The sequence below is a fragment of the Fusarium keratoplasticum genome, chromosome 4 (assembly GCF_025433545.1).
Source record: "Fusarium keratoplasticum isolate Fu6.1 chromosome 4, whole genome shotgun sequence".
NCBI lineage: Eukaryota > Fungi > Ascomycota > Sordariomycetes > Hypocreales > Nectriaceae > Fusarium > Fusarium keratoplasticum.
The window spans coordinates 4,021,845-4,048,920 of record NC_070532.1 but is presented as its reverse complement, the minus strand read 5'-3'; the positions used below and the strand labels follow the sequence as shown (position 1 = coordinate 4,048,920).

General features: G+C 53.6%; 10 protein-coding genes across 10 annotated transcripts; 5 read left to right on the top strand and 5 right to left on the bottom strand.

Annotated features, from left to right (window-relative positions):
- Positions 1 to 359: 359 nt before the first annotated feature.
- NCS57_00628600 (AAA domain-containing protein) lies at positions 360 to 5,301 on the top strand (the record flags this gene model as incomplete). The annotated part of the gene is made up of 3 exons (XM_053056178.1): positions 360 to 3,254; positions 3,307 to 3,582; positions 3,631 to 5,301. 3 exons carry the CDS (start codon positions 360 to 362, stop codon positions 5,299 to 5,301), a joined length of 4,842 nt encoding a protein of 1,613 aa, XP_052915133.1.
- Positions 5,302 to 5,566: 265 nt separating this feature from the next.
- On the bottom strand, positions 5,567 to 6,639 carry NCS57_00628500 (uncharacterized protein; the record flags this gene model as incomplete). Its single annotated transcript, XM_053056177.1, has 4 exons — positions 5,567 to 5,878; positions 5,928 to 6,254; positions 6,301 to 6,494; positions 6,546 to 6,639. The coding sequence occupies 4 exons, from the start codon at positions 6,637 to 6,639 to the stop codon at positions 5,567 to 5,569; spliced, it is 927 nt and encodes a 308-aa protein (XP_052915132.1).
- A 319-nt stretch (positions 6,640 to 6,958) lies between these two features.
- NCS57_00628400 (DSBA domain-containing protein) lies at positions 6,959 to 7,870 on the top strand (the record flags this gene model as incomplete). The annotated part of the gene is made up of 5 exons (XM_053056176.1): positions 6,959 to 6,992; positions 7,043 to 7,121; positions 7,175 to 7,215; positions 7,265 to 7,745; positions 7,795 to 7,870. 5 exons carry the CDS (start codon positions 6,959 to 6,961, stop codon positions 7,868 to 7,870), a joined length of 711 nt encoding a protein of 236 aa, XP_052915131.1.
- A 234-nt stretch (positions 7,871 to 8,104) lies between these two features.
- On the top strand, positions 8,105 to 8,789 carry NCS57_00628300 (Dihydrofolate reductase; the record flags this gene model as incomplete). The annotated part of the gene is made up of 2 exons (XM_053056175.1): positions 8,105 to 8,242; positions 8,310 to 8,789. 2 exons carry the CDS (start codon positions 8,105 to 8,107, stop codon positions 8,787 to 8,789), a joined length of 618 nt encoding a protein of 205 aa, XP_052915130.1.
- Positions 8,790 to 8,984: 195 nt separating this feature from the next.
- On the bottom strand, positions 8,985 to 9,975 carry NCS57_00628200 (uncharacterized protein; the record flags this gene model as incomplete). Its single annotated transcript, XM_053056174.1, has 2 exons — positions 8,985 to 9,559; positions 9,609 to 9,975. The coding sequence occupies 2 exons, from the start codon at positions 9,973 to 9,975 to the stop codon at positions 8,985 to 8,987; spliced, it is 942 nt and encodes a 313-aa protein (XP_052915129.1).
- A 299-nt stretch (positions 9,976 to 10,274) lies between these two features.
- Positions 10,275 to 11,663, bottom strand: NCS57_00628100 (3-oxoacyl-[acyl-carrier-protein] synthase; the record flags this gene model as incomplete). The annotated part of the gene is made up of 3 exons (XM_053056173.1): positions 10,275 to 10,436; positions 10,489 to 11,211; positions 11,262 to 11,663. The coding sequence occupies 3 exons, from the start codon at positions 11,661 to 11,663 to the stop codon at positions 10,275 to 10,277; spliced, it is 1,287 nt and encodes a 428-aa protein (XP_052915128.1).
- A 665-nt stretch (positions 11,664 to 12,328) lies between these two features.
- NCS57_00628000 (uncharacterized protein) lies at positions 12,329 to 15,127 on the top strand (the record flags this gene model as incomplete). Its single annotated transcript, XM_053056172.1, has 6 exons — positions 12,329 to 13,485; positions 13,538 to 13,756; positions 13,804 to 14,003; positions 14,050 to 14,255; positions 14,305 to 14,593; positions 14,640 to 15,127. The coding sequence occupies 6 exons, from the start codon at positions 12,329 to 12,331 to the stop codon at positions 15,125 to 15,127; spliced, it is 2,559 nt and encodes an 852-aa protein (XP_052915127.1).
- Positions 15,128 to 16,402: 1,275 nt separating this feature from the next.
- On the bottom strand, positions 16,403 to 18,539 carry NCS57_00627900 (uncharacterized protein; the record flags this gene model as incomplete). The annotated part of the gene is made up of 5 exons (XM_053056171.1): positions 16,403 to 16,922; positions 16,976 to 17,645; positions 17,697 to 18,066; positions 18,120 to 18,328; positions 18,383 to 18,539. The coding sequence occupies 5 exons, from the start codon at positions 18,537 to 18,539 to the stop codon at positions 16,403 to 16,405; spliced, it is 1,926 nt and encodes a 641-aa protein (XP_052915126.1).
- A 3,934-nt stretch (positions 18,540 to 22,473) lies between these two features.
- Positions 22,474 to 23,948, bottom strand: NCS57_00627800 (uncharacterized protein; the record flags this gene model as incomplete). Its single annotated transcript, XM_053056170.1, has 2 exons — positions 23,759 to 23,948; positions 22,474 to 23,669 (listed from the first exon to the last, which is right to left on the bottom strand). The coding sequence occupies exons 1-2, from the start codon at positions 23,823 to 23,825 to the stop codon at positions 22,474 to 22,476; spliced, it is 1,263 nt and encodes a 420-aa protein (XP_052915125.1). The 5' UTR covers positions 23,826 to 23,948.
- A 557-nt stretch (positions 23,949 to 24,505) lies between these two features.
- NCS57_00627700 (uncharacterized protein) lies at positions 24,506 to 25,420 on the top strand (the record flags this gene model as incomplete). Its single annotated transcript, XM_053056169.1, has 1 exon — positions 24,506 to 25,420. The coding sequence occupies one exon, from the start codon at positions 24,506 to 24,508 to the stop codon at positions 25,418 to 25,420; it is 915 nt and encodes a 304-aa protein (XP_052915124.1).
- Between the last annotated feature and the right edge of the window lie 1,656 nt (positions 25,421 to 27,076).

Sequence of the window (27,076 nt, the reverse complement as noted above, 5' to 3'; positions counted from 1 at the left end):
CAGCGCATCCCGACCGATTGCCCCCTTTGATGCTTTTGCGCTGATCCCGACGCGCGCGCTGTAAGCCACAAGCTCGACTGCGACCACCCCATGCACGCCTCAACCTGATATCGTGCACTCTCCGCTCATGTAAATAGTGAGTTTGCGCAACCAACTGGTCAATACAAACGCGATGATTCGATGCGCATCGATGCATTCTCATCATCAGCGATGACTGCCGCCATGGTGAATGATCCCTTTGCTGACCTCCCTGCTTGTCTTTAGACCCAGCAAAGCTCGACAAGACCCATCGTCCGTGTCATTGCTGGACGCCAGAATCGCCACACACAAGCCCAGAATCGATACCAGCATCACCTACAATGGTCCCCAAGCGCAAGAGAGTCCTCGAGGACTTTGACCCCAACAAGTCCGACTCCGACGACGAGAACTTTGACCCCTCCGTCGCCGGGCCACCGCGAAAGAGTTCAAAGAAGAGCGGTCGCTCTAGGAGTGGAAAGCCGAGTCGCCGACGTGGGAATCGCTATCGGGGATCCGACATCGATGACGATGACGACGAACTCTCCGATAGCCAGGAGGATGACTTCCTCGACGATGATGACGAAGATGAAGAAGACGAGGATGCTCCCGTAAACGCCGCCGGTCGACGTGCCCGGAAAGCTGCTGTCAAGCATCAGAGCTACAGAGAAAGCAGCGAGGAGGCAGCCGAGACTGGCGACGATACTGACAAGCCTGATGACGCTAAGGACGATGTTGATGCTGATGTCGATGCCGAGGCCGAAGATGTAAAGGAAGTCGAAAAGGAGCCCGAGGAGGAACCTGCAAGACCAACCAGGAGCAGAGTCGTGAAGCTTAGAGTGCAGAAGGGTCAACTGCCCACTGTCACACGCCGGACAACTAGAGCCCACACGGAAGAGGCAGAAGAGTTCCTGGAACTCTCCAACTCTGGCAAGCACGCCGTTCCCTCGCGAAGCTCACGGAGTCGAAGCCCGGAAACATTTGCCCGGAACACAAGGGCCTCACGAGCCATGAAGACGCCTAAGAACGCCCCAGAGACTATCCCAGAAGCTACTCAAGAGAGCGGCTCTCGAGAAATCAATGACGCCGACCAGCCTGATGAACTTTCCCAAGACCCTGAGGAGATTCAGAAGAAGGAGGACAAGGATGAAGAAATGCAGGATGTTGTCCAAACCGATGTCGTCGAAGAGGATGCCCCTGGAGAAGATGCCCCTGTGCAAACGGTGGAGGAAGACGACGACGAGGACGACGTACCCATCACTCGCAGAACTCGAGGCGCTCGCGCAAATGCCTCAGAACAACCAGAGGAAGCCGAATCTGATGCTGGACCCAGAAAGTCGCGTCGCCTGACCCGAAAGTCCAGCAAGAAGTCTCATGAGCCTAGTAGCGACTTTGAACCTGGCGATGATTCGGAAGATGCGGCTGCCTCCGGTTCGGAAAAGGCCCACGACGATGATGACGTCGACAGCCCAGCCCCTCGAGGTCGACGAGCACGACCTGCCAGAGGTTCGCGTCAAGGCGGTGATTCTGGCGACGAAGAGCCCGAGTTTGATCTTGACGAACTCAACGAGGAGGCACGCGAGTTGCGACAGGATTCTCGTTCGCGCCGGCGCCCAAGAAAGGAGTCACCTATCGTCTACCAGGAAAACACCCGAAGATCCAGAGCCCGAGTCAACTACTACATGCCTCCCCTGACCTCGGTTAACATTGAGGAGGAAGAGGCCGAAGCCGCACCCGCACCCGCGCGTGCACGACGAGGTCGTGGTGGCGCTAGCCAGGGCTGGGAGCGTAACCTCAACACCACATTCGGTCCCTTCGGAGGCGGCGGCGGCGGCGGTTCACTTCTTAATGGGCCTTGGGGCACAGGCGCAGCTGGCGGTGTCGACTCGGATAGCAGTGACGATGAGATGATGCATCGTTCTAGCGTCGCTGGCAACGTTGGCATGACCCCGACATCTGCGGGCCCTGCCGGCGGCCTGCTTCCTGGCGCACCAGGCCTCAACATTGATGGGGTCGGAGCAACTCCTAATGTTGGCAAGATCAAGGACCGTAAGGCCCTTGCTGATGCTGACCCCCTTGGAGTTGATATGAATGTCGACTTCAGCAAGGTTGGTGGTCTGCAAGGTCATATCGACCAGCTGAAGGAGATGGTTCAACTTCCCCTGCTCTATCCTGAACTGTTCACCAGATTCCACGTCACTCCACCAAGAGGTGTACTGTTTCACGGTCCACCAGGTACTGGTAAAACATTGCTCGCCCGAGCCTTGGCCAACTCGGTGGGCTCTGGCGGCCGAAAGATCTCGTTCTACATGCGCAAGGGTGCCGATGCCCTGAGCAAGTGGGTTGGTGAAGCCGAGAAGCAGCTCCGATTGCTTTTCGAGGAGGCAAGGAGAACCCAACCTAGTATCATCTTCTTTGATGAAATCGATGGTCTGGCGCCTGTCCGATCCAGCAAGCAGGAACAGATTCACGCCTCCATTGTCTCGACACTCCTGGCTCTGATGGATGGCATGGACGGCCGTGGCCAAGTCATTGTCATTGGTGCAACCAACCGCCCCGACAACATTGATCCTGCACTCCGTCGACCAGGCCGTTTCGATCGAGAATTCTACTTCCCCCTGCCGGACATTGAAGGACGAAAGTCGATTCTCAACATCCACACTGCGGACTGGGGCCTGTCGGAGCAATTCAAGGACTCACTGGCTGAGAACACCAAGGGCTACGGTGGTGCTGATTTGCGAGCCCTTTGCACAGAAGCTGCTCTCAACTCCATTCAACGGACATACCCCCAGATCTACAATTCCAAAGAGAAGCTGGTGGTCAACCCTGAGAAGATCAGCGTCCACGCAACGGACTTTATGCTGTCTATCAAGAAACTGATTCCCTCATCTGAGCGGTCAGCAACCTCGGGCGCCCGACCTCTTCCCAAGTCGATAGATCCGCTGTTGCGCAAGCAATTGGCGGAGGCTAAACGCGCCCTGGACGGACTGCTACCTCGTAAGAAGAAGATGACAGCACTGGAAGAGGCCATGTATGAGCAGTTCGAAGATGACGATCACGGTTTTGGCCGAGAGGCGATGCACCAGGAGTTTGAGCGATCTCGAGTATTCCGTCCCCGCTTCATCATTCACGGACAGCATGGAATGGGCCAGACTTACCTCTCCTCCGCCATCTTGCACTACTTCGAGGGCGTTCATGTGCAGAACTTTGACCTCCCCAGCATATTGGGTGATGGAAGGGTAAGTGAAACATTGTCATTTGGGGTAAAGATGTCGTTCTAACGTTTAACAGGCCATGGAGCAAGTCATTGTCGGACTCTTTACGGAAGTTAGACGACACAAGCCCAGCGTCATCTACATCCCCAACATCGAGGCCTGGTATCTCGCGCTGCAGGGCACGATTGCTCTCACAACATTCAAGACCATGCTGCGATCTATCCCTCCCACTGACCCGGTTCTTCTTCTTGCTACGGCAGAGGGCGATAAAGACGACCTCCCCGCTGAACTTTTCCGGGACTTTTTCGGATTCTCCAAGAAGAACCAGATGAAGATCTCGAAGCCTGATGCGGTAAGTGAAGTAATTGGCTGTTTTGATGATTATTCTAACCTTGGGTAGATGGCTCGAATGGAGTACTTCAGCTTGACTGTCAACTACGTCAAGAAGAAGCCAGCCGAGTTCCCCGATCCTGCTAATCGTAAAAAGAGAGTACTTGAGGAGCTCCCTGTTGCTCCTCCGGTTCAGCCTCCTCCTCCTACCAAGGCTGAAATGAAGGCAGCGCAGAAGAAGGATCACCAACTTCTTAACGCCCTGAAAATTCAGCTGCAGCCCATCATGGACCAGATCAACAGGAAGTACAAGAAGTTCAGGCAGCCTGTCATCCCTCCAGCCCAGATCGAGTACCTGTTTCTTGAGTCGGATCCCAACTACGTGCGGCCTGACGTTGAAGGCGTCCAGACGCGACCCTTTGAGATTGTCAAGGACAAGCATGGCAATGACGTTCTGAGAGACACTGCAACTGGCAAATGTTACTACAATCTCGAAACGACAACCATCGAGGAACGTCTCTCGAACGGGTTTTACACTCGGCCAAAGGATTTCCTTTTCGACATTAAGGCACTCGCAAAGGACGCCAAGAATATTGGAGACAAAGAACGAACCCTCAAGGCCAACGAACTTCTCAGCAATGTCGAGGTTGATGTCGCTAGTATCGAGAATCAAACCTCGCAGATTGACTGGGAAGGGCTTTACCGACGTCAAGTCCAGCGAGCCAAGGACGCTGCCGAGAAGGAACGGAAGAGAAAGGCAATGCAATCGCTCGTGGACCGTGTTCAATCTGATCTCGGGGGTGGCAACGACAGTGACTCGCAGGGTCCAGTTACCTTGGGAGAGACAGTACCTGGATCGCGGACAATGGCCAGATTCCAAGTGAGAAGTCCGCTGTCAAACGGCCACGGTCTCTCAGGCCAGGACTCGCATCCCCTCAGCAATGGCACAGCTCATCCTTCTGGCGATGACGTTCAGATGAGTGGAGTCGACGACGACACACAGGCTATTTCTCAGATGGGACCTCCACCCAAATCTCACGAACACCTCAGTCTGGCACACACGGGAGTGACACAGATCTCGCAAAAGTCAGCCGTGACGTCCCTACCACCCGGAGTTTCGCCTTCAGCAGTGATCAATGAGGCCTCGACAACTAAGACATCAGACCCCTCTGATCATCGGTCATCGAACTTTAGCACCCAGATGACCAATGGCACTCATGCTGAGAACAGAGGTGGTGGCGAGGATGACACTACTGAACTCGATATCCCAGACACTCTTTTGGTACCGGGCCAGAACGAGTCCTGGATGCACTCTCAAGCCCAGCAGGCGGCAGCAACAGGCAACGCCTTGCCAGGGTCTAATCTGTCAGGCAGTCCGCCTTCGCAGCGCACGTCTGGCTTTAAGGCTCACAGCGTGGGCGGAATGGCGCACATCCTGAACGACCAGAACTCTGATGATCATTCCATCCGCAACTCGGGCTCGTCCGGTTCTGCTTCTCAGCCGCTCACAGCCGACGAGGTGGAAACGTTCCTGCACAACGTGACAAACATGACGAGCGGCTGCACCATCGAGCAGCTGGAACAGATCAACCGTGAGCTCATGGACGAGATTTGGCGCACAAGGCACGAGTGGAACCGCAGCAGGGTCATCGGATTCGTCACGTCGGTGTTCAACGACACCATGCGGGACATTGACAGCATGCAGGAAGTTGCTCCGCCCAGCCAACGGCAGAGCTTTTGAGCAAGGATCGGAGTTGCGAAACGTTAAGGGATACGTCATCTTGTAAAGGAAAAACCGGAAGCCAGTGCAAAGAGTTGGGTGATTGATTGAAACCATGTTCAGGAGTTGGGGTGTTGCAGCCGTTTGGCTATGGAGGAGAGATGTGTCTGTCTGGCTTAGAGGATATCAAACACTACACAGCTTAGTTTTTCATATTATTTGCTTCCTGTACACTGGTCTCTTTATCCTCATGTATACATAAAATACATTCAATGATGCCGCATGTTTACAACTTGGCTTTGGTGCTATCATATCGCTTTCCTTCATCAGCCTGCTCGGCCACCGTGAGGTCTGGCAGCTTTTGGGGCATGATACGACGGGGTGTGGTTCCCGGGATAACGTTGTACTTGGAAAAGTCTGTGACTCCGGCGTGCTCACGGAGAAAGTCCTCGTCGAGGAGGAGTTCACCGTTGACGACAGAGGGGGAAGCCTGGAGGATGGCGAGGATGGCATCGGAAAAGATGGTTGCCTTGCGTAGGTCGTTGGCTTCGTCTGGGTTCTTGGTAGTGAACTGTTGAGTAGCTGCAGATTCGATGGCCTGACAATGATTAGCAGCGTTCTGTTGGACATTACTCGAGTTTACGCACCACAGCTGGCCAGATGCTCGTGATAGCCATGTCCTTCTTTCCCTCACGCTCAAAGTCCATAGCAAGCCCCTTTGTCAAAACACTCATTCCCACCTTGCCCATGGCATATGCCGTCTTGCCGCGGAAGAAGCGGCTGTAGATTGGCGGACTGACGACTACGATACGGCCTGTGGAGGGGAGATGGGGAAGAGCAGCTTGGACTGTTGCGTAGAGACCTTCTGGGTTGACGCGTTGCATCAGTTGGAAGCGCTTTACGGGAGTAGACGCCACGGGGGCCCAGAAGATGGCGCCTGAGTTGTAGACGAGGACATCTAGACGGCCGTATGTCTGGTTGTGTTAGTGGGGGATGTAAGGGGGCTTGGGGGAGAGTTACCGATAGTGTTTTGGACACGAGAGCATCGACACTCTCAGGGGAGCGGACATCGACTTGGACGGCCGTTGCTTGGCCACCAGCTTCAGTGATCTCCCTGGCAACTGTGGTGATGGTTGAGGCCGAGGAGTTGGGGTCTGGCGGGAAGGGGCCTGCGGGCTTGGATGGGTCGCTGATGGTTTTGGCAGCAACGACGACTTGCGTGTCCGTTAGCTGAGATGTATAGCCCTTGAGAGAGTGTTACGGACCAGCGTAGCCATTCCGGCCAAGGTCAACGGCGACCTGACGGCCGATGCCCCGTGAGGCACCGACGACGAGAGCGACGGGCTTGGTAGATGTCATGGATACTGAGTTAATGATGATTTCTTTGGTTATCTGGATGATGCCTCGGGAAACTATTCGTCTTGAATTCACGTATAAGTATATCTACGGGTTGATTACTGATACGAACGGTGATGCTCGGCCCCCTTTGCTCGGTGGTGGATACGTAAACTATCCGAACCTCGGCATCCCCACACCCCACATGGAACCCGGGGGCCCCGCGTCCGCTCCGCGTTTTTGGGAACACGGGGGGAAGGATCACGTCTTAAACAATCAAGATCACAACAACTACCTTTTTCTAACCAACATAGGAGAGAGACATCAGTAAACACTGCAAAATATGGGAGGACGCATTGATTGCTACCTGGACATTGGTGAGTTTGGCGATAACATAATCTGGAGAGTTGCTGACTGTTGGTTGTAGTGTCCTTTTATAGCTATGTTGGGTATGCGGATTTGAGGCAGAACATTGACAAGCTTGCTGCCAATGGAGTCAAAGTAGAGTATGTATTTCTGTTTCTATGTAATTCTCTAAGCAATTGCTAATTCCTCCTAGATTCCACCCCGTCTTTCTCGGCGGCATCAACAACCTCTCTGGTATGACAACACTGCAACTTTTCCTCCTCTTCTTCTTACAAAATTCTAGGAAATAAGCCTCCATGGATGCTCCCAGCCAAGGCCAGGTATCTCAACGACGATAGTCGCCGTGCCGCTGCGCGCCTCTCAATTCCTTACCAAGGCTCACCACCCGACATCTTTGCCATCGCAAAGACCCTCTCGCCGCTGCGCGCTCTGCAATTCATCAAGGAAAACTACCCAGAGTCGACTTTCCTCGCAACCTTTCGCTTCTTCTTTCACAAGATATGGTTACCTCCGCATATGAACCTCGCCGAGGACGCCAACCTCATCGCAGCACTGTCTGAAGCTACGGATGAACTTGACGGCGGATCAGGCAAGAAGCTTTTCACGGATGAGGATGTGAAGAAGATTATGCAGGGGAGGGAGAGCATGAAGGAGAAAGTGAAGCAGCTGACGGCGGAGGCTGTTGACAAGGGGGCTTTTGGTGCTCCGTGGCTCTGGGTGACGAACCGGGATGGAAAGTCGGAGGCATTCTTTGGGAGCGACAGGTGAGTCTTTTTTGATTACTTGACGAGGCCCTTTCTGACTTGAGTATAGGTTCAACCATGTGTATCGATTCCTGGGGATTCCGTTCCAGGACGTCGAGGTGCTGCCACCTTCATCCAAGCTGTAAGTCGGGCATTGGTATTGGATATTTAGATGGGAGCGAAATGAACATTTCGAGAATTCCAAGGAGACTTTATTTTCAGCTAGCAATCAACCGCCATTAAATCAAGCATAATAATTCTTGGATTTTCGTGACATTTGTATTTGTCTGTAGCTGAGCCAATTGTAAGTGACACAAACCCACTCACTCACTTTGAACTTGACACTCCACCAAAATCTTCAACCATCATCAACAGCGAAAATGCAGCCTCTTGAACTCACCCTCATCGTCGCCGCGACGCGAAATATGGGCATCGGCGCCCACGGGACGATGCCCTGGACAGGTCTTCGCAAGGAGATGAAGTACTTTGCGCGCGTGACGACGCGGCTTCCGCCACAGGTACTCGATTCAATTCATTCACACCGCGCGTATAGCATCGGATACTGGAAACTGATAGAGAATCTAGTCACCTCCTGCTTCTCTAAACGCCGTCATCATGGGCCGCAAAACCTGGGACTCGATCCCTGTCAAGTTCCGCCCCCTCAAGGACCGTCTCAACATCATCATCACCCGCTCAGCAGGTCCCGAGGACCCGACGCCAATCGTCGGCGACAAAGAGCCCATCCGGGTATCATCTCTAGAGCACGCGATCCGGTACGCCCGAGCCCGAGCCGACGTCGCACGTGTGTTCGTCATGGGCGGTGCGCAAATCTACGCTGCAGCCCTGGAACTGTCCGAGGCCCGACGGGTGCTACTGACGAGTATCGAGCGTGACTTTGACTGTGACACCTTCTTCCCGATTGAGCTAAAGGGGGACAAGCCCGGAAACTGGGTCAAGAAGCCGAGGGAGGAGCTGGCGAGCTGGACAGGTGAAGAGATTTCCGAAGATGGTGAGGAAGAGGCAGGGACCAAGTATGAATTTCAAATGTGGGAAAAGGTCGATTAGAAGAGTCAGAATACGACAATCCAAATGAGGTGGGATATAATTCATGCATTATCTTCGTATATACATAGGTACAACAATCAAGATGCCCCAAGCCCGCACTCCAGTGCCCTACCTATTCATACACCCCTTTTTACAACCCAGCCCTTCTAAATTTTTTGCATAGTTCGTAAACATCTGATAATACATAACATCCTCTCAAGTCGCAGAGACCTTGGCCGCTCCCTCTGGCGGCACAACCTCTGCCTCATGCTTCACCGGCTCTCTCGCTGGGGTGACATCGTCTTGCTGTCCGCTTAGCTGCTTCTCCAGTCTTGTCCAGAAGACGTCGACGGGCTTGCTGAGAATCTGGGGAAGTTGTGTAGCGAGCATGTTATCGCTGGCAGCCTCAAATTGCAGCAGGGTCGATCGCATCCAACCCACAATAGCAAGCAGAGCACGAGGATCAGCATCGGGAGATCCCTTGAACAGGTTCCTCCAGACAGCACTGGCCAACACGGCATCGCCCTTGATCAACCCCTCATCGTATGCCAGCAGCAGACCCCGCCACTGCACAAAAATATCCTTGAGGTAGCGCTGCCGCAGGGCGCTCGACGTGATATGATGGTCGATGTGCATCTTCTTCTCGCACTCGAAAAAGAAGTGGTCCGTCAGCTGGTGCTGCCAGTTATGGAAGGGCTCGCGCTCGAAGCAGCGTATCCGGGCGTTGATGAGGTAGAGGTGAAGCATAGTGACGTGGGACCAGGTGCTGAATGTGGGAGGGAGTTTGAAGGCTATGGATGTTAGCAACCAAGACATAAATTGGGCAAGTGACAGACGTACTGTGATGCCATACGCTATCTGGGTTCAGAGAGTGGCCAATCTCTTCACCGTCCTCCGCAACCTGCACCTGGTCGTTCTTCCGCTCCTTCTCGGTGATGTGGTAGTCGGCAGCCTTTGAAGACGCCTTGAACAACTGCTCCGTAGCACCCAGCACGCGGTAAGGCTCAGCCATGGCGCTCCCGAGGCCCTTGAGGAGACTCCTCTCGCTCGTCTTGCTGAACTGCCTCATGGGGACAGAAGTGGGTGCTCTCGCGGGGGTTATAAAATTCGTCCTCGGGGCAGCGGCAGCTCGTGATGCGCCGGCGCGGATTGCGGCCCGGAGGACGGTCCGGGCCTGTGTCCTACAGGTCTCACAGGTCAAGCTCATTGTGAGTGATGTTCTGGGAGGGAGATTGAGAGGTGTTGGGTCGAGGAGGGAGAATGCTGGGTCTGCCCGGGGTCCTTCACGTCATGGCCGGGTGCATGACGGCTTCAATCTTTCAATGGCAGAGAAATTGTCTGCCATGTGAGTGGCCCGGGAGAATGTCGGCAGCCGAGGACCCTTGGTGCTATCGGCACTGTGACACACTGTGCTAGATAACCTCCGCAACCATGAGGAACATCAACAGCTCTCATAAAAATCATGATGAATAAAAATACACATTTTTACATTTTACAGAGGTGAGACTATTGGAATTTGGAAAACACTAATGAGCTGTTTGTTCCACCAAATCCAAAGCTATTGGAGATGGCCACTCCAATATCCTTTTCTTGAGCTTCCTTGGATACAAAGTTGAAGGCGGCTCCAACGTCAGGCTTCTCCAGGTTCAGCGTCGCAGGCACAATTCCCTAGAGTAATTGTCAATCACAAGTCTCAGTGCTTTTCAAGAGCTTCACATACCTCATGAATGGCTAGGATGGAGAAAAGGGCCTCAATAGCTCCAGCAGCGCCAAGCAGATGCCCAACTGCTCCCTTGGTGCTACTCACAGTAATATCCGACTCACGAGCGTGGCCCTCGTCGCCCATCATGAGACTTCGGATGGCTGAAGTCTCAGCTATATCGCCAACTTGGGTAGCCGTGGCATGAGCGTTGACATAGTCGACCTGCGAAGGCTTGATGCCCGCATTCTTCAGTGCTTTTGTCATGGCGAGAAGGGCACCACGACCATCTTCTCGAGGTGCCGTCATGTGGTACGCATCGCCGCTGCACCCGTAGCCCTTGATCTCGGCGTAGATGCGAGCCCCCCGCGCTTTGGCATGCTCTAGCTCCTCGAGCACACACACAGCAGCACCTTCAGCGACGACGAACCCGTTTCGGTCAGCGTCAAACGGTCGGCAACTTGCCTGCGGATTATCGTTATAGGCTGTGGATAAAGACCTGGCCCTTCCGAAGCCGGCAAAAGTTAAAGGGTGGATGCATGACTCTGAACCTCCTGCGACCATGACGTCGGCGTCTCCTATAGCGATGAACCGTGAAGCATCTCCAATTGAGTGAGCGCCGGTTGTACAGGCTGTCGTAGCAGCGTGGTTTGGACCCTGGAATCCGTACTTCATAGCGATGTGGCCGGCAGCCATATTGATCAGAATCTTTGGGACGAAGAGTGGTGACACCTTTTTATATCCCTGACAAGCAGTCAGCGCCGGCTCTCTCTCAGCTCAACTCGAAGCCTTACACCTTGATCGTGCACCAAACTCGTCTCGTAGATTTCATCGAGATTTCCAATACCGCTCCCGAGACACACACCTGTCTCTTCCAGCTCGCGCTCGTCCTTTGGCTCCCACCCAGCGTCCTTGAGAGCCATGTCGCTGGCAGCAATGGCATACTGCGTAAACTTGGACATGCGGCGCTGCTCTGTCATGCTGAGCCAGTCTGAGGCCCTCCATTTACCTTCTCCATCTCCACTGGGAACTATCCCAGCCACCGTACTCGTAAGTTCCGTCCACCGCGCCCGAGGCTCCAAGTCTGCAACGCTGACGATGCCGGACTCGCCGGCCAAGAGACGGGTCCAAGTCCGCCTGACGCCGACTCCTAGGGGCGTGATGGCGCCGAGGCCAGTCACGACTACCCGACGCATTATGATCCCATGCCGAGTTTGACAGGGGAATATGAGAAGTTGAAGAACCTAAAGGTGTCGTCAAGTTTGTACCTTTGAGATGTAAGTTGAAGGTCGATCCGGGGTCATGTCGAAAATTTCCCACTTTGGTTTAGCGCACTGTGCTTCCCGTTCATGATGCAGGGGCGTTGCATCGTCACGATAAGCCATTGACAATCAATTCAACATTCCCTTTCTTTGTATCTTTTTAATATTCAAAATATTTGACCAAATAATTCATCTTTTAAATATGGATTTCTGACAAAGATATATATGTTGTTTAAATGGTCATGCGCCCAAGATCTGAATAAGACGCCACCTGCTCAAAACGGAGCACAAAAGACGCGAAGCAAACACGTTTCACCCCGTCGCTCCTACACTGAGACAACTCTTTGACGACTAAAAATCTCGACAAATATCTCGCTCAATCTTGGATATTCGTTGATTTATCTGATATATAGCGTTTCTGTGCTATTCTTTGTTGCACGTGGCATCTTTTTAGTCGAGACGCGTCTACACGTCAGCTCTTACTATCTCACCCCCATAGTCTCCCGGGACTTTCTACGAGGACCCTGCGTCTGAGCTGGTGGATGAACTCGAGCTGATATCGGTCAACCTGGGGGCCAAGAGGCTTCAAAAGTCTCATCATGCCTCGCAGTCAAAAGCCAGGCTCCGCAATGCCCGCTGAGGCCATCGGACAGACCATTGGGGGCCCTAGTGGGCGGCTGTCGACATCACTAGAGGTGGAGGATCCCTCAAGCGATAACCTCAAGCATCGACTTCATGAATGGGCAGCCAGCGGAGCTCGGAATGACGACGATGATGATCAGGGCTCAGAGTATGAGCTCCTCATGGACCCCAATCTTCCCGAAGAGTATGAGACGAGACGAAAGGGTTCCGAGGACTCGGGCGATGAAGCAGCCCTTATCAAGGACAATGAGGAAGAAGAGGAAAACTCTCCTTATCCAGAAGTCAGAGCCGCGGTACGAAACTACGACGAGGACCTCCCATGCAACACAGTCAGGGCCTGGACCATCGGCATGCTCCTCGTCGTCCTGGGCGCCTCGATGAACACCCTCTTCTCCCTCCGGCAGCCCTCCATCAGCATCGGGCCCCTCATCGCCCAGATCATCGCCTGGCCCATGGGCCACGGGTGGGCGAGGTTCGTACCGGACAGGGAGTTTACCACGTTTGGCGTCAGGTGGACGCTCAACCCGGGGCCGTTCAATATCAAGGAGCATGCCATCATTGTCGTCATGGCTAGTGTTTCCTTTTCGGTGGCCTATGCTACGGATATCATCCTGGCCCAGCTCGTGTTTTACAAGCAGAACTTTGGCATCATGTTTCAGCTCCTGCTTACCATCTCGACGCAGTCGGTGGGCTATGGTATTGCAGGGATGCTGCGCAAGTTCCTAGGTGAGTCCATGATAGTAAATGAAAAGTACAATCAGCTCACCGTCAAAGTATACCCGGCTTCCATGATATGGCCCGAGAACCTCGTAGGCGTCACCCTCATGAATGCCATGTACGAAAGAAACGACGCGCCAGACCCCACCATCATCGGAGGCACCATGCACCGCTACAGGTGGTTCACCATCGTCACGGGCTGTGCCTTTGCCTACTACTTCATCCCAGGCTTCCTAGCCCAGTTTCTGAGTATCTTTGCCGTCGCCACCTGGCTGGCGCCTCAGAATCCTGTCGTGAACCAGTTGTTTGGAGGCCAGACGGGCTTGTCACTTCTCCCTATCACGTTTGACTGGACCCAGATTGCGGGTTACGTTGGCTCGCCACTCATTCCGCCCTGGTAAGTTGAACTTGCTCAATTCAACTATAGGATGATCTCTGAATAAGTCTAGGCATGCTATCGCCAACACTCTCATCGGAGTCGGCACATTCTTCATCGTGCTCTCATCGTTTCTTCACTATGGCGGAGTGTGGTATGCTGAATACCTGCCAATGAGCGACTCAAGCACATACGACAACACAGGAGCTCCGTACAACACTACGCGTATTCTGACGCCCGAGTTTACTCTAGACGAGGAAGAGTACAAGAACTACTCGCCCCTATTCATCAGGTTTGTCAAACTCAAACCCGAGAGTAGCTTCAGCTCACAGAGTCAAGCACCACATTTGCCATGTCCTATGGTCTATCCTTTGCCGCCATATCGTCACTCGTCGTGTACACGTACCTGCACAATGGAAAACAGATCTGGCAGCAGTGGAGGAACAGTACCAAGGAGAAGCCGGATATCCACATGAAGCTCATGAACAAGTATAAGGAAGCTCCCACGTGGTGGTACATGTCTCTCTTTGCCGCTGCAAGTTCCCCTCGGTTCTTCCTCCAGACGCATGGCTAACGTTGGTGCAGATGCTTCTCATTGGGTTCTACACTGTTCTTGGGTTCCCTACAAACCTCAGCTGGTGGGCGTTCTTGCTGGCCATTGCCATCTCGTTTGGCTTTGCTCTGCCAATTGGTATTATACAGGCTGTTACAAACACTCAGATTGGCCTCAACGTTTTGACCGAGTTCATCTACGGCTACCTCCAGCCGGGCCGCCCTCTGGCACTGATGATGTATGTATATGTCTGTCGCTTGCACGAACTATGCTAACTTCACCTCTAGCTTCAAGACATATGGATACATCACAATGCAGGTTCCTCTCTTCTGGCTCCTTTGACAGTAGCTAACAGTCCCAGGGCCCAATCGCTCCGCTTTGTCTCTGACCTCAAGTTTGGTCACTACATGAAGATCCCGCCTCGAACAATGTTTCTAACCCAAGTCGTGGCCACGACATTTTCATGCTTCATCCAGATCGTAGTCTTGAACTTGGCTCTGAACAATATTGAAGACGTCTGTGAGCCACATCAGGCTGACCACTTTACGTGCCCTGGCGGCCGCGTATTCTTTGCTGGTGAGTCGATACTCTAGACAATGAAACATCGTCTAACATGCCACAGCCTCCATCATCTGGGGCCTCCTTGGCCCTGCCCGCATGTTCTCACCTGGTCAAGTCTACTCGGGCCTTTTCACCTTCTTCATAGTCGGCGCCATCACGCCCATCGTCATCTACCTCGCCGCCAAGCGCTGGCCCAGGTCCCCCGTCCGCTACCTCATGGCGCCCCTCATATTCGGCGGAGCCGGCGCCATTCCCCCGGCCACGCCCCTCAACTACCTCTCCTGGGGTGTCGTGGGCTTCGTCTTCCAGTTCTGGATCAAGAAGCGGCACTTTCGGTGGTGGACGAGGCTCAACTTCCTCACCTCGTCGGCGCTCGACCTCGGCCTCGCCCTGGCCACGCTCTTCATCTTCTTCGCCTTTACGCTGCACGGCGTCGAGCCGCCCAGCTGGTGGGGGAACAATGTCGTGTCTACCACCATGGACGTCCAGGGAACAGCCATCCAAGCGCACGTGGCCCAGGGGGAACGCTTTGGCCCTGAGAGCTGGTGATGAGTGAAAGAGAGGGGGGAATTACTGTATACTAGCACTTTTTTGAGCCGCCTCTTCAGAGACATGGCAATTCAAGACTTTTCTCATCTATACGCCCCCCTCCCTCCTCAGACACAGACACTTCCAACTGCCGAGCTAGGATCTGGCAAATGAGACGTGGCGTATGTTCACGCAGCTGACAATAAGCCTCCGCCTTGGCCTTACACGTCCGGGGCGTTATCCGCATAACTCACACATTGCTTTTTTTCCCTCGCCCGCCGATCATGCAGTCTAACAGGGGGGAGGGGGGCTGTACATATCTTGTATACACACACATCTGTCCCAGACCGCTCTTGGACCAGCCGTACTGTAAGAAGCAAACGTCTATGTATGCTGCTTCTCCTGCATACATGACAAACTGCGCTTATCCCCCCCAGTCGTGCCGTTCCATTCGTCAAGGCTGCACCGGAAGTTGCTTCCGAAGTTTTGCTGAAGAAAAAATATGATCTATCAAGCAAACATTTCCAGGATTTCCCGCGTTTCCTTCCCCCAATCTCATTTACAGTATCTTGACACCTGCAGAAAGCCAAGCGGAGGGACCCTTTTGGATGCTTTCTGGCTCACCGGGTCTCGCAGCTTGGGCTGAGTGCGGGATTTGGTTAGAGTGCAGGAGATCCTTCTCCCTCTGCTTCGTACGTTTGCCAGAAACAGGATGGTCGGTACGATGGCTCCGATCTGTTGGTGGTTCTCCCGATCTGAGTCGGAAGCCTGCTCCGACATGACGATGACGGTAGGACCATCTATTTAGGTGTGCAGGCATGCATGTTGGGGGCCAGAGGAGTGTCTCAAATTTGGGGGCATTGTTGTCTGTCAATGGGTCATATCGTGGATGTTATTCTGGTCTGTCGGCCAACCTACCTGCTTTAGCTTGGCTTGTTCCTTGCCCTTCAGACCCCAGTTCAACAATCATGTTGACAAACATCAAGGCACTTAGCCAGTAGCCTCACTTTGTGACCCCTGCCGTGCCTACGCGTCCATCAAGCTACATGATATCCTGCTCTCGTGTCAAACTTCACCTTGGGTAGAAACGTCTTCTTTAGGGACAGTAACTCAAAATATAGCTACATCAGAATCTGATACCCATTAAATAACCAATAACCCAATTACCCTCCTCTAATCATACAACATCGAGAAAACTTGCCCATATCGCTTTGGTACACTCAGCAACTCAGCTCCCATCTCCTCCCAGCCATACTCCCCTGTCAAGCTAGACCAGCCATGTCACACTCAAGTGCTTCATTTCTTTGACAACCGCCAATCGAAACCAACCTCGCCCTCTTCACCATGCGAGCTCCCTGTACCATCAGTCAGACCCTGGGATTGAGGCGTGTTGTTGTCCGTCAATGAGACCGTAGGCCAGCTCCCTAAAGGACCGCCATCCTTGTTTTGCGTTCCCCAGGGATACATGGTTGCCAGCGATCCACGGCGGCTCTCGCATGGCGAAATCCAAGCATCGTTGACTGGTGAGCAAGAAGGAGGCCGAACTTGAACGAAGCTCCCTGTAGACAGCTGGTATCGTTCACCATTACCTGCCAATCCGACATCTTTTTTCCAGCATTCCTCTGATCTCTCCCCCTTCTTCGCCTGTCGAAATGACTCCAAGATACCGACAAACTTGTCGGCATGACGGTGTGGACCTGCTGACATCTTCAGAGCGCCCATCGCCTGAGTTATCCAGAATTCAGCATGGGGAACATTATGTATGCCGGCATAATCGTTGCTGAGCACAATGAGAGCCGCGTCAAATAATATGTGCCTTGGCTTGGTTAGAACATGTGTCGGACAAAAGCAATGGTACTTGGCACTTACAGAGTCAAAGAGTCAAAAACACGCATCTCGTGCGAATCCATAGCCCACTTGACGAGCTTGATCATCTGAAGCGACTGGTATACGCATCTTTCGCTCAGCTCGCAGGTGATTCGCGATGGTCTTGCCATGCATTTCCGTATCAGCCCATCTTCGTTTACTGTTGTTTTCATGAAAAGGTCCAGAAAAAAGGGTCGACAGAGAAGAATGTTGGCGTAATGACCTAGGATGTGAGCTTTGAGCCAAGCCCTAGCAAGGGCGCTGGCGTCCATCGCCGTTGGGAAAGACATCTTTGTCAACGACGGGTTCCGCCTGGACCAAGCCTCGAGATCCTTCATCATCCCGTGTGCTGCCTCGGAACAAATTCTGCTGCTTGAGTAGATCTTATTCAAGACTTGACTGATGATATCGCTCACCTCGACAGACGCATCAAGTACAGAGCGTGATCTTCCATGGTTGGATGATGCTGCTGGTACTTGTAGTGAGTTATGAGAACAGTCTTGCTCTGACATTGCCAGTGGCCGTCCCAGAGATGCTGCGAGAAATCTGTCGAGGATAAATAGGCTTCTCCAAATATTTCGTCTCAATAGCTTTACATGCTGGTCAGTGAACAAGACATCCGTCCGAGGGGCCATATGTATTCCGAGGGCATACGCAGATCGAACGGCCATACCTACAATTAGGTTAGTTTCGCTTGAAGAACAATAAATAGTATAGTACTCACCACAGTACGCATAGGCGGCATTGCGTCGTGATACCAGCAGCGTGAAATACGACATCAGCGCAAGAGCCTGGACAGACCACAGCCCGCCATCTTCGGACCAGCCCTCATCCTCAAAAGCTGTCATCGGGTCGCCTATCGATTTTGCGGCGGCAAACAACCTTTCTCCCCATTGGTCATCAAGCATACGCATCTCATGAATGACAGCGTCGTGGCCTGGCGAGAGGGAAACTGGGCCCATGGTAAACCCAATGGCCAGAACGAGATATATGAGGCAACGGTCTGAAGCGGCAGCAGAGTCTGGCGCGGCGTAGACACGGTTCAAGGCCATGTCTGTCCAGTTCGGATCCAACACCCAAAGCAGGCCTTGCGTCTGTGGGAATTAGAGATCATACAGACTTCCAGCATGAGGCAGCAATAACTTACGTTATCAAAGAACGACTTTGTCAATATCCTGGCATGCTTTATCTCAGGCAGCAATGGTTTGGTCTGAGGTGAGGAGGGGGCTATAAAGGGAGCTTCTGGCATCTTGAAGCGGTCTGGGTCGCCGGTAAAAGAAGAGTCCCCCGAAACGAACCCTACGACAGTGCTGATAACGACCAAAGAGGAGGACGTCGAGGAATTACCAACATAAACTTGGTCTTGTTAGCAGCAGCAAGCAACAGAGCCTTCATGGAGGAGATACTCACAGCCCCTGTTAGTGAGGTCTCGCATCATCCATGCTTCTGTGTGTAATTCCACTTCCCCTGGCTTCAAGGGGACGACGGCTTGGTCAAAGTTGGAACTGGAAACCCACATTGGCAGGACTTTTTGATGGTGTCCATCGTCCGTGTTGTCGGAGTCCATGTCCGCGTAAACATAGCCAGAGGAATCAGGGGACCGGTCAGCACAACGTCGTTTTGAAGGCGAGCCCGGTATGACCCGATTACTCGGTTCTGGACTTTTGTCGCCATGGTCTCGACAAACCACTCTTCTCTTGCGACAGGGATTACAGGGCCTGTGGGAATCGCACTACCCAAGGTTAAGTTAGTAGTGATGAGGAGATATAGTGTTATGCCAGCATAGATGTATGAGAAGCGACCTTGGGCTCAGCCCAGTCTTGTTAAGAGACAGCGACAACTGCAACTAGGGAAAGAATTTGAAAGATAATGGATGGTTGGGGAAGTTGTAGGCAACTAGGGGTGTCATGCAAGTGGTGGGTGAGTGCATGCCGACTCTAAAGCCGGTTGTGTAACATGTGCTCAACTCATGGACGGGGAACAGGGGTCATTGTTCTTGGCTGGGTTGGTCTCTCACCTTCTGTTTGCGTTTCTTACAGGTGTTACAAGCCGTTGCGGCTCTCTTGCGCATGTCGGGCCGCACCCTAGCTCGCGTCATGGCGGATATGTATGCAGGACGTATGCAGCAAAGTCTGTTGATGAATAAGGGGGTATATGGCAGCAAAGAGATAAGATCAAAAGATGATAACGAAACGAATGTTCTCCCGCAGGATATGATAAGCAGTCGAGAGATATTCGAAGAGTCGGTAGAGCAACAACTGCTTGAGTTGCTCCAGGCGTGGAATTCACACGCGCGACTGGGTGAGAGTACTCCTCCTTTCTCCCAGCAAGCTCAAGTCGCCTTGACCAGCAACTGAGCTTCCGGTCAGTCGGGGAGCCGCAGCTACAACTCCGAAGCAGCAGTTGGAGAGAGCAGATGCGGATGTGACCAAGCTAGGAGCCCTGTCCGAATGATGGTGTTGCGCAAGGACCTTCGGATCCGGGGTTTGTGAGCCTTTGTCGGTTGATGTTGAGATCTCGCACTGGTAGCTGATCAAAGAGGCCGGGTAAAGCACTCGGAAGTCGGAAGCAAGTGAGTGTGAGAGCAGGAGAGTGCGGATAATGACCTGAGTGAGCATCCGGGGCCAGCTGTGTGAGGGAGGTCAAGGTCTTTCTACCCACCCGCCTGACCAAGGCAGGAGGGCGGCATCCAACTAGAAGCCGTCCCAGCAGTTCGGAAAGGGTTGCATGATGCTATGCGATGTGATGAAAGCAGCGACTCTGGCAAAGGCCGAGCAGATGCCTGTGGCGTCCAGAGGGCTTGCCATGGCGCGTCGGCATGTCGTTGCACCAGCTGAGAGCCTGAGACGGCGGTACTGAGAAGGTACTCCTTTCCAGAACTCGATGGCAAGTTCGCGGCCCCCTTGCGTGGGAAGCATATCATTGGCCTCAAGATGGACGGTTCGGTAGAGGTTGCGTCAAAGGGAGCATAGCAAGATTGTGAAGCGATCACGGCCTGCGACGGATATGGGACGGATCAAGACGATCTCCTGGAATGGCCGTAGAGATTCTGAGATGCTGGTTCGGGAGTTGCACCAGAGGCCGCACATACATCCATCCCATGCCTTGCCCAGTGTTCAGCGATGTGGGGGCTCTCTGTTGTTCCCTGTCGCCCTCCACTGGTTTGATCTGCAGAGTGGGACTCTTCTAGTCGGATCTCATGGCATCCTGGTGGTGTTGGTCGGAGTTTATTGCTAAGTAAGTGAGTGATTGTGTAACCTTGGCCCATGGTGTTTTCGGCTGTCGACCTGGTTCAGGAAGGAAATTCTTCACGTCTTCGGATAGAAATGAAGCCCTTGCAATCCGAAGTACATGTGACAGAGGTTTTGCTCCTTCCTACCTTTTCAACTCAGGAAGGAAGCACCAACAAAACATTACCTGCGCGTATATAAGCGCACGAGTGTCTACTGTGCATTATTACAGCCTACCATGCAGTACTGCGCTATACGTGCAGCCTGACTTACACAACACCACACCCAGATCGCCGGAGCGGCATTTTCCAAACTGTCGATATCACACCGAGCCTCTCCTCCTCTCCCCCCCTGCCTGCCTCGCATTCCGCAACTCCGCCTTGCCCCTCAGGTTTACCTCTCTATCAATGTCTGAGCCCAGGTCTCGGGTCCATTGAGGCGTCCTGAATAGGACTTCCTGGCGAATGACCGCCTGTCCTCTCCGCGGGCGAGGGGTTTGACTCACCCTGTTGCATTTCATCCCACCTTTCTGCTGCTTGTTGGTGGTGATTGTGGCCAGGCAGGGTTATTTGTACAGGTAAGGTAATGCCCCGAGCCCGTCTTGTCCAACGACCGGGTCGCTGGGTTCATCAAAGCCCCCTCTCCGAGACACTTAAGGCTGCTGTGAGACGCCACTGTCTTTGTTGGGTGCGATTTACAACCCTACTTGAACTGGGCGACGCAGTCGGCATGTCAGCTTCCCAATCACAAACCACCTTTGCCATGCAAGGTGACTGGTCAGTTTGTGAATCACGCCCCTTTAGAGAGCCTGTCTCACCTCTGCATGAATGGCTCTTGATTATTCCCGACCTCTGGCACGCGTCGAGGCTTTCCTTGGGCGAGCATCCGAAACGACTCCAGGGTTACATGCGGGCAGATCTTCCAAGAGTGAGACACCAACTTATTGTCCTTCAGCTTCCTATGCCAGGCCACCTGCCAAGATGGGAATCCCCGCCCAGGTTGTGACCAATGCAATTAACGTTTGTCTTGGTCTTGAATCGCCATCCCATGCTCTGAAGCCCATTGGTCGCCTTGGCTTTGACTTGAACTTACAGTCGATGGCAGCTGTCAGTTCCCAGTCCTGACGCAATATTATGCTACTAAACTCACCAAGCAAGTCAATACACTAAAAAGACGGCAGCAAGCCATATTCTTGGCCAGTCATCATATGAAGACGCACAAGCTGTTCCCACTAGTCAATGGCATGGCTCACCCTTCAATCGCACCAACACGAGATGCCATGTGCAGCCGTTGAAAACCTCGCCATTTATTTAAACTCGGTCTCGAAACAAGTTGTGCTGTTGGCAAGAAAGCAAGTTATCAATACAAGATCAGAGCATGAGACAGACCGTTGAGTCGAGCTGGCCTGTCAGCATCACATGGATCCAAACACCAGCGACCAAAAGGGATATTACCATATTGCTTTGCCCTTGGCAAGATCATCTCCACGCCCCCCAGGAATCATTGACCACATTTGCGGATGTCATCCCCTTGAACTTAGTGATGTGTCTATTCTTGGCACTGCAGGTTCGGAGGGTTTCAATCCATGTTGGTATCCTACACGCCGCCCCCTACTAGCAACCAACACGGTCAACATTGGTGTATCTACTAGAATCGGAAGGCCGTTGAGAAATCCCTAGATGAATGGTTCATCTTACAAAATTCCTTCTTTCTAAGGAGGTGTCGGGATGAGACCTGGGGCTCGTTTCCGAATAGATAGGAACCATTTCCTCGGTGTAAGGATGTCCAAGCCGTACTCAACCCTAGCATTCTACTCCCCCAGGCGAGAGTAGAGGAGGACAAAGTATCGCCATAGAAGGGGTTTCCAATTGAGTCTCCCGCTGTAACTCTTCGGAGGTCCGCAGGCACTAAGGACATGAGGCGTCGTGGGGCAATATTCATATGTTGGATTGTTCTTCCGTGGTGAGGGCAAGCAAGGGCTAGTTAGCTCGAAGACCCGGCCCCTTCAAGTGCATGTGTTCAATCACGTAGGGCTGAGAGAATCGCGGCAACAAGATTCGTTCATAACGTTACTTTCAATGTGGAATTCTCATAATTAGATATCCAGGCATAAGCAACAGATGACTGCCTGAGACACTGCTCCGTGATGGACGGATGTTTTCAAGACACCTGCGGCTAGCTGTCAGGAAGCATATCAAGAAAGCGTCCAAGCGCAATTACTAGCCATTGTCTATAGCGGAAAATGATATATTACAGGGAATCTTTATAACCTCACAACACCAGCCGTCCAGGCTCCTCCTCCAGAATCACCTTGCAGCGCTCCAGGAAGATCTGTGCCCGCTCCTCCTCGGCCTTCGGGACTACCAGGGTGAAGAGGTTGGCGCCGCTGGACATGCCGGGGACGGTGCGGATGGTGGCGGGCTTGGGAGCGGCCTTCTTGCTGGGGGCGGCAAGAATGTCGATAATGTCGGTTTGCTTGCGGGCGGCGGGTTTAGGGGCGAGCAGCGACGCAGGGGGGATGGCGGAGATCTGGGGGAGGTAGACACCACGGGAGCCCTTGACGGCCTTGACCTTGTCGAGGCCGAGAACCTGGTCGAAGAGCTCGTCGGTGGTAGGAGCACGCTTCAAGGCAGGGAGGGCGTCGTTGGCGACCTCGGCGGCGCGGCCGACAAAGGTAGAGATGGGCAGGAAGACGCCGAGAGTATCCTGGATCTTGTTCTGGACCTCGATGACCTTGGACAGGGAGACGGGGATGGACAGCTCGAGGTTCTCGATCACGGGGGCCTTGGGAGCAGGGGCAGCCTCCTTGGGGGCCTCCTTGGGAGCCTTCTTCTCGGCGACCTTGATGTTGCTCAGGTCGAGGTGGGTGAGGGCGTTGAAGTTGGACTCGTTGGCCGCGGGGGTATCAGGGTTGATGGCTCCGAGATAGGCGAGGACATCACCCTTGAGCAACCGGCCATGGGGACCAGTGCCCTTGATCTTCTTGACGTCGTCCTCGCTGAGGCCCTTCTCCTTAACGAGGTGTCCGACCGACGGCAGGAGAGGGTATTTGTGCTCGTAGGTTCCGGTGCCCGTGGGCTTGGGAGCGCTCTTCTTCTCGGCGGGCTTCGACTCGGTCGGGGCGGTCTCCTTGGTGGCCTGGCTGGGCTGGGCCTTGGGCTGCTCGTCGGCGGGGATCTCGAGTGAGCTGATGTCGTCGCCGGCCTCGGCGATGACCGCGATCCGCGATCCGACCTGAACGGCCTTGCTACCGTCGGCCGTCATGATCTTGACCATGACACCGTCGTCCTGGGCCTCAACGTCCATGGTGGCCTTGTCGGTCTCGATCTCGAGCAGCACGTCGCCAGCGCTGAAGGACTCCCCCTCCTTGACCTTCCAGCTGGCGATGTTACCCTCGGTCATGGTGGGCGAGAGGGCCGGCATGGTAAAGTTCTGAGCGGCGAGGCATCGCGTCGATGTGGTGAAGGCTGCACGGCAAGGGAAAAAAGGTCACCATGTGTTAGTCGGTGCGCGACAAAAGGGACCGAGAGGGAGGAGATGGCCAGCAGAAACATACTACGGACGACGGAACGGGTAGCGACGACACGGGCAGACGCCCTGCATGCTGCCGCGAGAGACGCCATTGCACACGACTCAATTGAAGGCGGGAGACGGGCGATGTGAGGCGGGCTGTGGAGGGGATTCAGGGCACGTAGGAGCGGCCTCGGGGGGGTGTTGGAGGGATGGATTTCTTGAGCTGAAGCTGTTGGGATGGCGGCGCTGAAGTGGATACGGCGACGTTTTTTTTTGGCGGGAAGCTTAGGAACGTAGGGGACAGAAAAGTAACGTTTTCTTAACGGCTTTCTTCACTTATACACCATTCAAATTGTCATCTCATTAACTGTCTAATAGCTTGAAAATGATCAAATACTAATAATTATGCCTAAATATTGCCCTTCCGACTTTTTTATAACAATTCAGCAAGATAGATTTACCAGCTCAACGCCCATGCTCATCAGTATATCTCTCAACTGTTCCACTTAATTTGTCGCCCTCCCTCATCCCCCTCGGACGACATTTTGCCGCAACCCGACCACGCCAAAATGATCCCCGGCTTATTTCCGCGAAACCCCAGATGGGTTTAGCTCGATTGAAAGTTGAATTTCTGGATAGCTTCACTTTTTTGCTTGAGAAGCCGCAAAATATTACACATGAGTGTGATTTCATGACACCACACACCCAATTGGACGCCCTACGGCACATATAACACACTATACGCATCAGTAGTCTTTGCTTCTTCCGCTCAAACGACACAAACCACATCATGGCTAGCCTCGCAAGGGGCTTTTGCCTCCCCGGTCTCCGGCCCCTCCTCGCACCCCGCGCCGCCGAATCCGCCGTCCTCCGATCCCGCCTCTTTACCACATCCCTCCGCCGAGCTGCCCAGCCGGCCATGAAAGCCACCCGGCCTGCGAAGACCGCCGCCGCTGCCCCCGCATCATCCGTTGCCCCGAGCCAGTACGCCCTCATCAAGAGCCTCGCGACAAAGCCCACCCCAACGATCCTCTACGAGGGCCCCTCACATTTCTGGTTCTACTTTGGCTGCTGGACGAGTGGTATTTCTCTTCTCACATGGACGGCTCTCACTGCGAAGACGGCTGTCAACCAGCCCGAAGGTGTGCCGCAATGGGTCGGCATCACGTTCGGCGCCTCCTACCTCTTGCTTGTCTCTATGGGCTTCTACCTCATTGCCAAGACTCCCAACATCGTCGGCCGTATCCGTATCCTACCAGCCCAGGCTGCTAAGCTCGCACCCGTCGCTGGCAGCCCCGTGAGCGTCGGCCCTGCGCCTATTCAGATGGAGGTGACGGTCAAGCGCATGTTGCCGTTGCTCAAGCCCAAGGTCATTACAGCACCACTGGACAAGGTCTGGCTCAAGAGTCGATTCTCGCTACCAGGTGAGTACGTGCCAGAGCTGAAGCGGTTGGAGATGGAGCGCGCGGCCGAGGTCAAGCGAGAGGCACTACGCAAGTTCGACATGGAGCACTTGTTCACGATGCCCTTCCGCAGGATGGGTCGGGCAGTGTCCGCCATGTTCAACGGAGTCAAGTCGGCCTGGACTGATATGGGCTTTGGCATTATTCGCGTGAACGGCAAAGACTACAAGGTGGACGTGACACAGGGCTTTGCACATGATGGGTTCCGCACGTTGGAGAAGCTCCTGGAAATCCAGCCATGATCGACACTCGGGGGACGCGCAAGTATCAAGCAAGAGAGGATAGAAGAGGACTTTGAGACGGCGACTCCGTGATATACCGCGTGAGAGCCGAGATGTGTTACTACCCTGTACGTTACCGTGTAAGAAGAGTGTATGGAAAGTCTTGATCCAAGATATGAGCCTCATAGCCTCACTTCTCACCATCTCAGTTACGGGAGCACAGCCACAGACTGTAATGTTCCTGAAGAATATTCCCGCAATACAGAAAACTTCTCTGTGACCACATCAGTCTCTTCTTCCCTCGTGATGTGATCGCCCGATCTGTCGGGCACGCGAGCAGCGGCACATCGCCATGATGGTGTTGATCGCGTACAAGCAGCAACGTTTCCCAGCCGTTCCGAGATGCTCCCACAGGTAAGCAAATCGCTCAGCTTAACAACACACCGCCAAGATCGAGGCGAGCAAACGACCCAACACAGACATCACGTATGATGGAGGCTACATGCTACGTCTCAACTCCACAGATGAGATGCGACTCGAGGGGCGAGAAGTAGACGATACATGGGGCTCTCGTTTCGTCTGCCCTCTTTCCCTGAATGGAAAGTTGGAAATCTCCACATCTCGATTGGAACGTCCATGGAACAAGTCCATGTTTGCGGCACTTTGCATCTTGACGACCCCTCGTGATCTTCCGGAGCGGCGGGCCCCCAAGCCAAACTGGCGTGTCGTTCAACTCGACTCGACTTACACGCAGTTTGGTCAGCCACCGCAGATCAGCCCACGCACCACTACATGACCTCTCACAAAGAAAGAGAGATTTGCCGCAAAGCCACCCGTCGAACCAAACCAAACAAAGGGTCGAGGATGGCGCCGGCACTGACATTCGACTGCAAACGCCCATGGCGCGAGTGGCTGGCATATCGTAGACAGTCCCTGCACGATCGTTGAGGGGTCCATGTTCAACATGGACAGTTATCCCCTCAGATTGGTTAGTCCCAGCCGCTTAAGCACAGGCACAAGAAAGCAACAGCAGCAATGACCAACATGGAATCTGTCCTTCGGCATGACGAAAGCAGGATCTAAACATATCCCGAAGGCGGGGGGGGGGAGTTGAAATTTTCCTCTTCTGTGTATCCAAAACTTGGAGCCCCTCGATATTTTACCCCTCCAAACCAAGGTCGTCGTCCAGTCTAATGGGAAGCGGTCAGCCAGCCTCACCCTTCCCAGCTTCAGCAGACGAGGCTATCCCTGACAGTTTCGCTGAACAGCCTTTTGACGATCCAATGCAAGCAACCTCAAAGCTCCACAGGCGGGGCCTAGCGCCGTGGGTTTCGCTTCTTTGCTTTGTGGACGCCCATCAAATCAAGCGACTCGCACGCGCGCTGTCACTCGAGTTTGGACGGCGGCGGGCGCCTTGAGATCATGCCATCGAGCCATGATGAGTGAACCATGGCAATTTTATCGTGCATCTTTCGAGAGAATAATCGAACTCTGTCCGGCACATGGATCCAACACCTTGTGCGGTCATCAAAACACTCGGACCCCCTCCCCTGCAAATCAGGGTCCAAACCTCAGAGTCGTAGCCGCGCGCACACACTATCGCCTAGGCTTGTCATTGAAGCCTGCGCCATCGTCAGCTCTATCAGAATGAATTGCCGACATCTGTAAAACTCCATC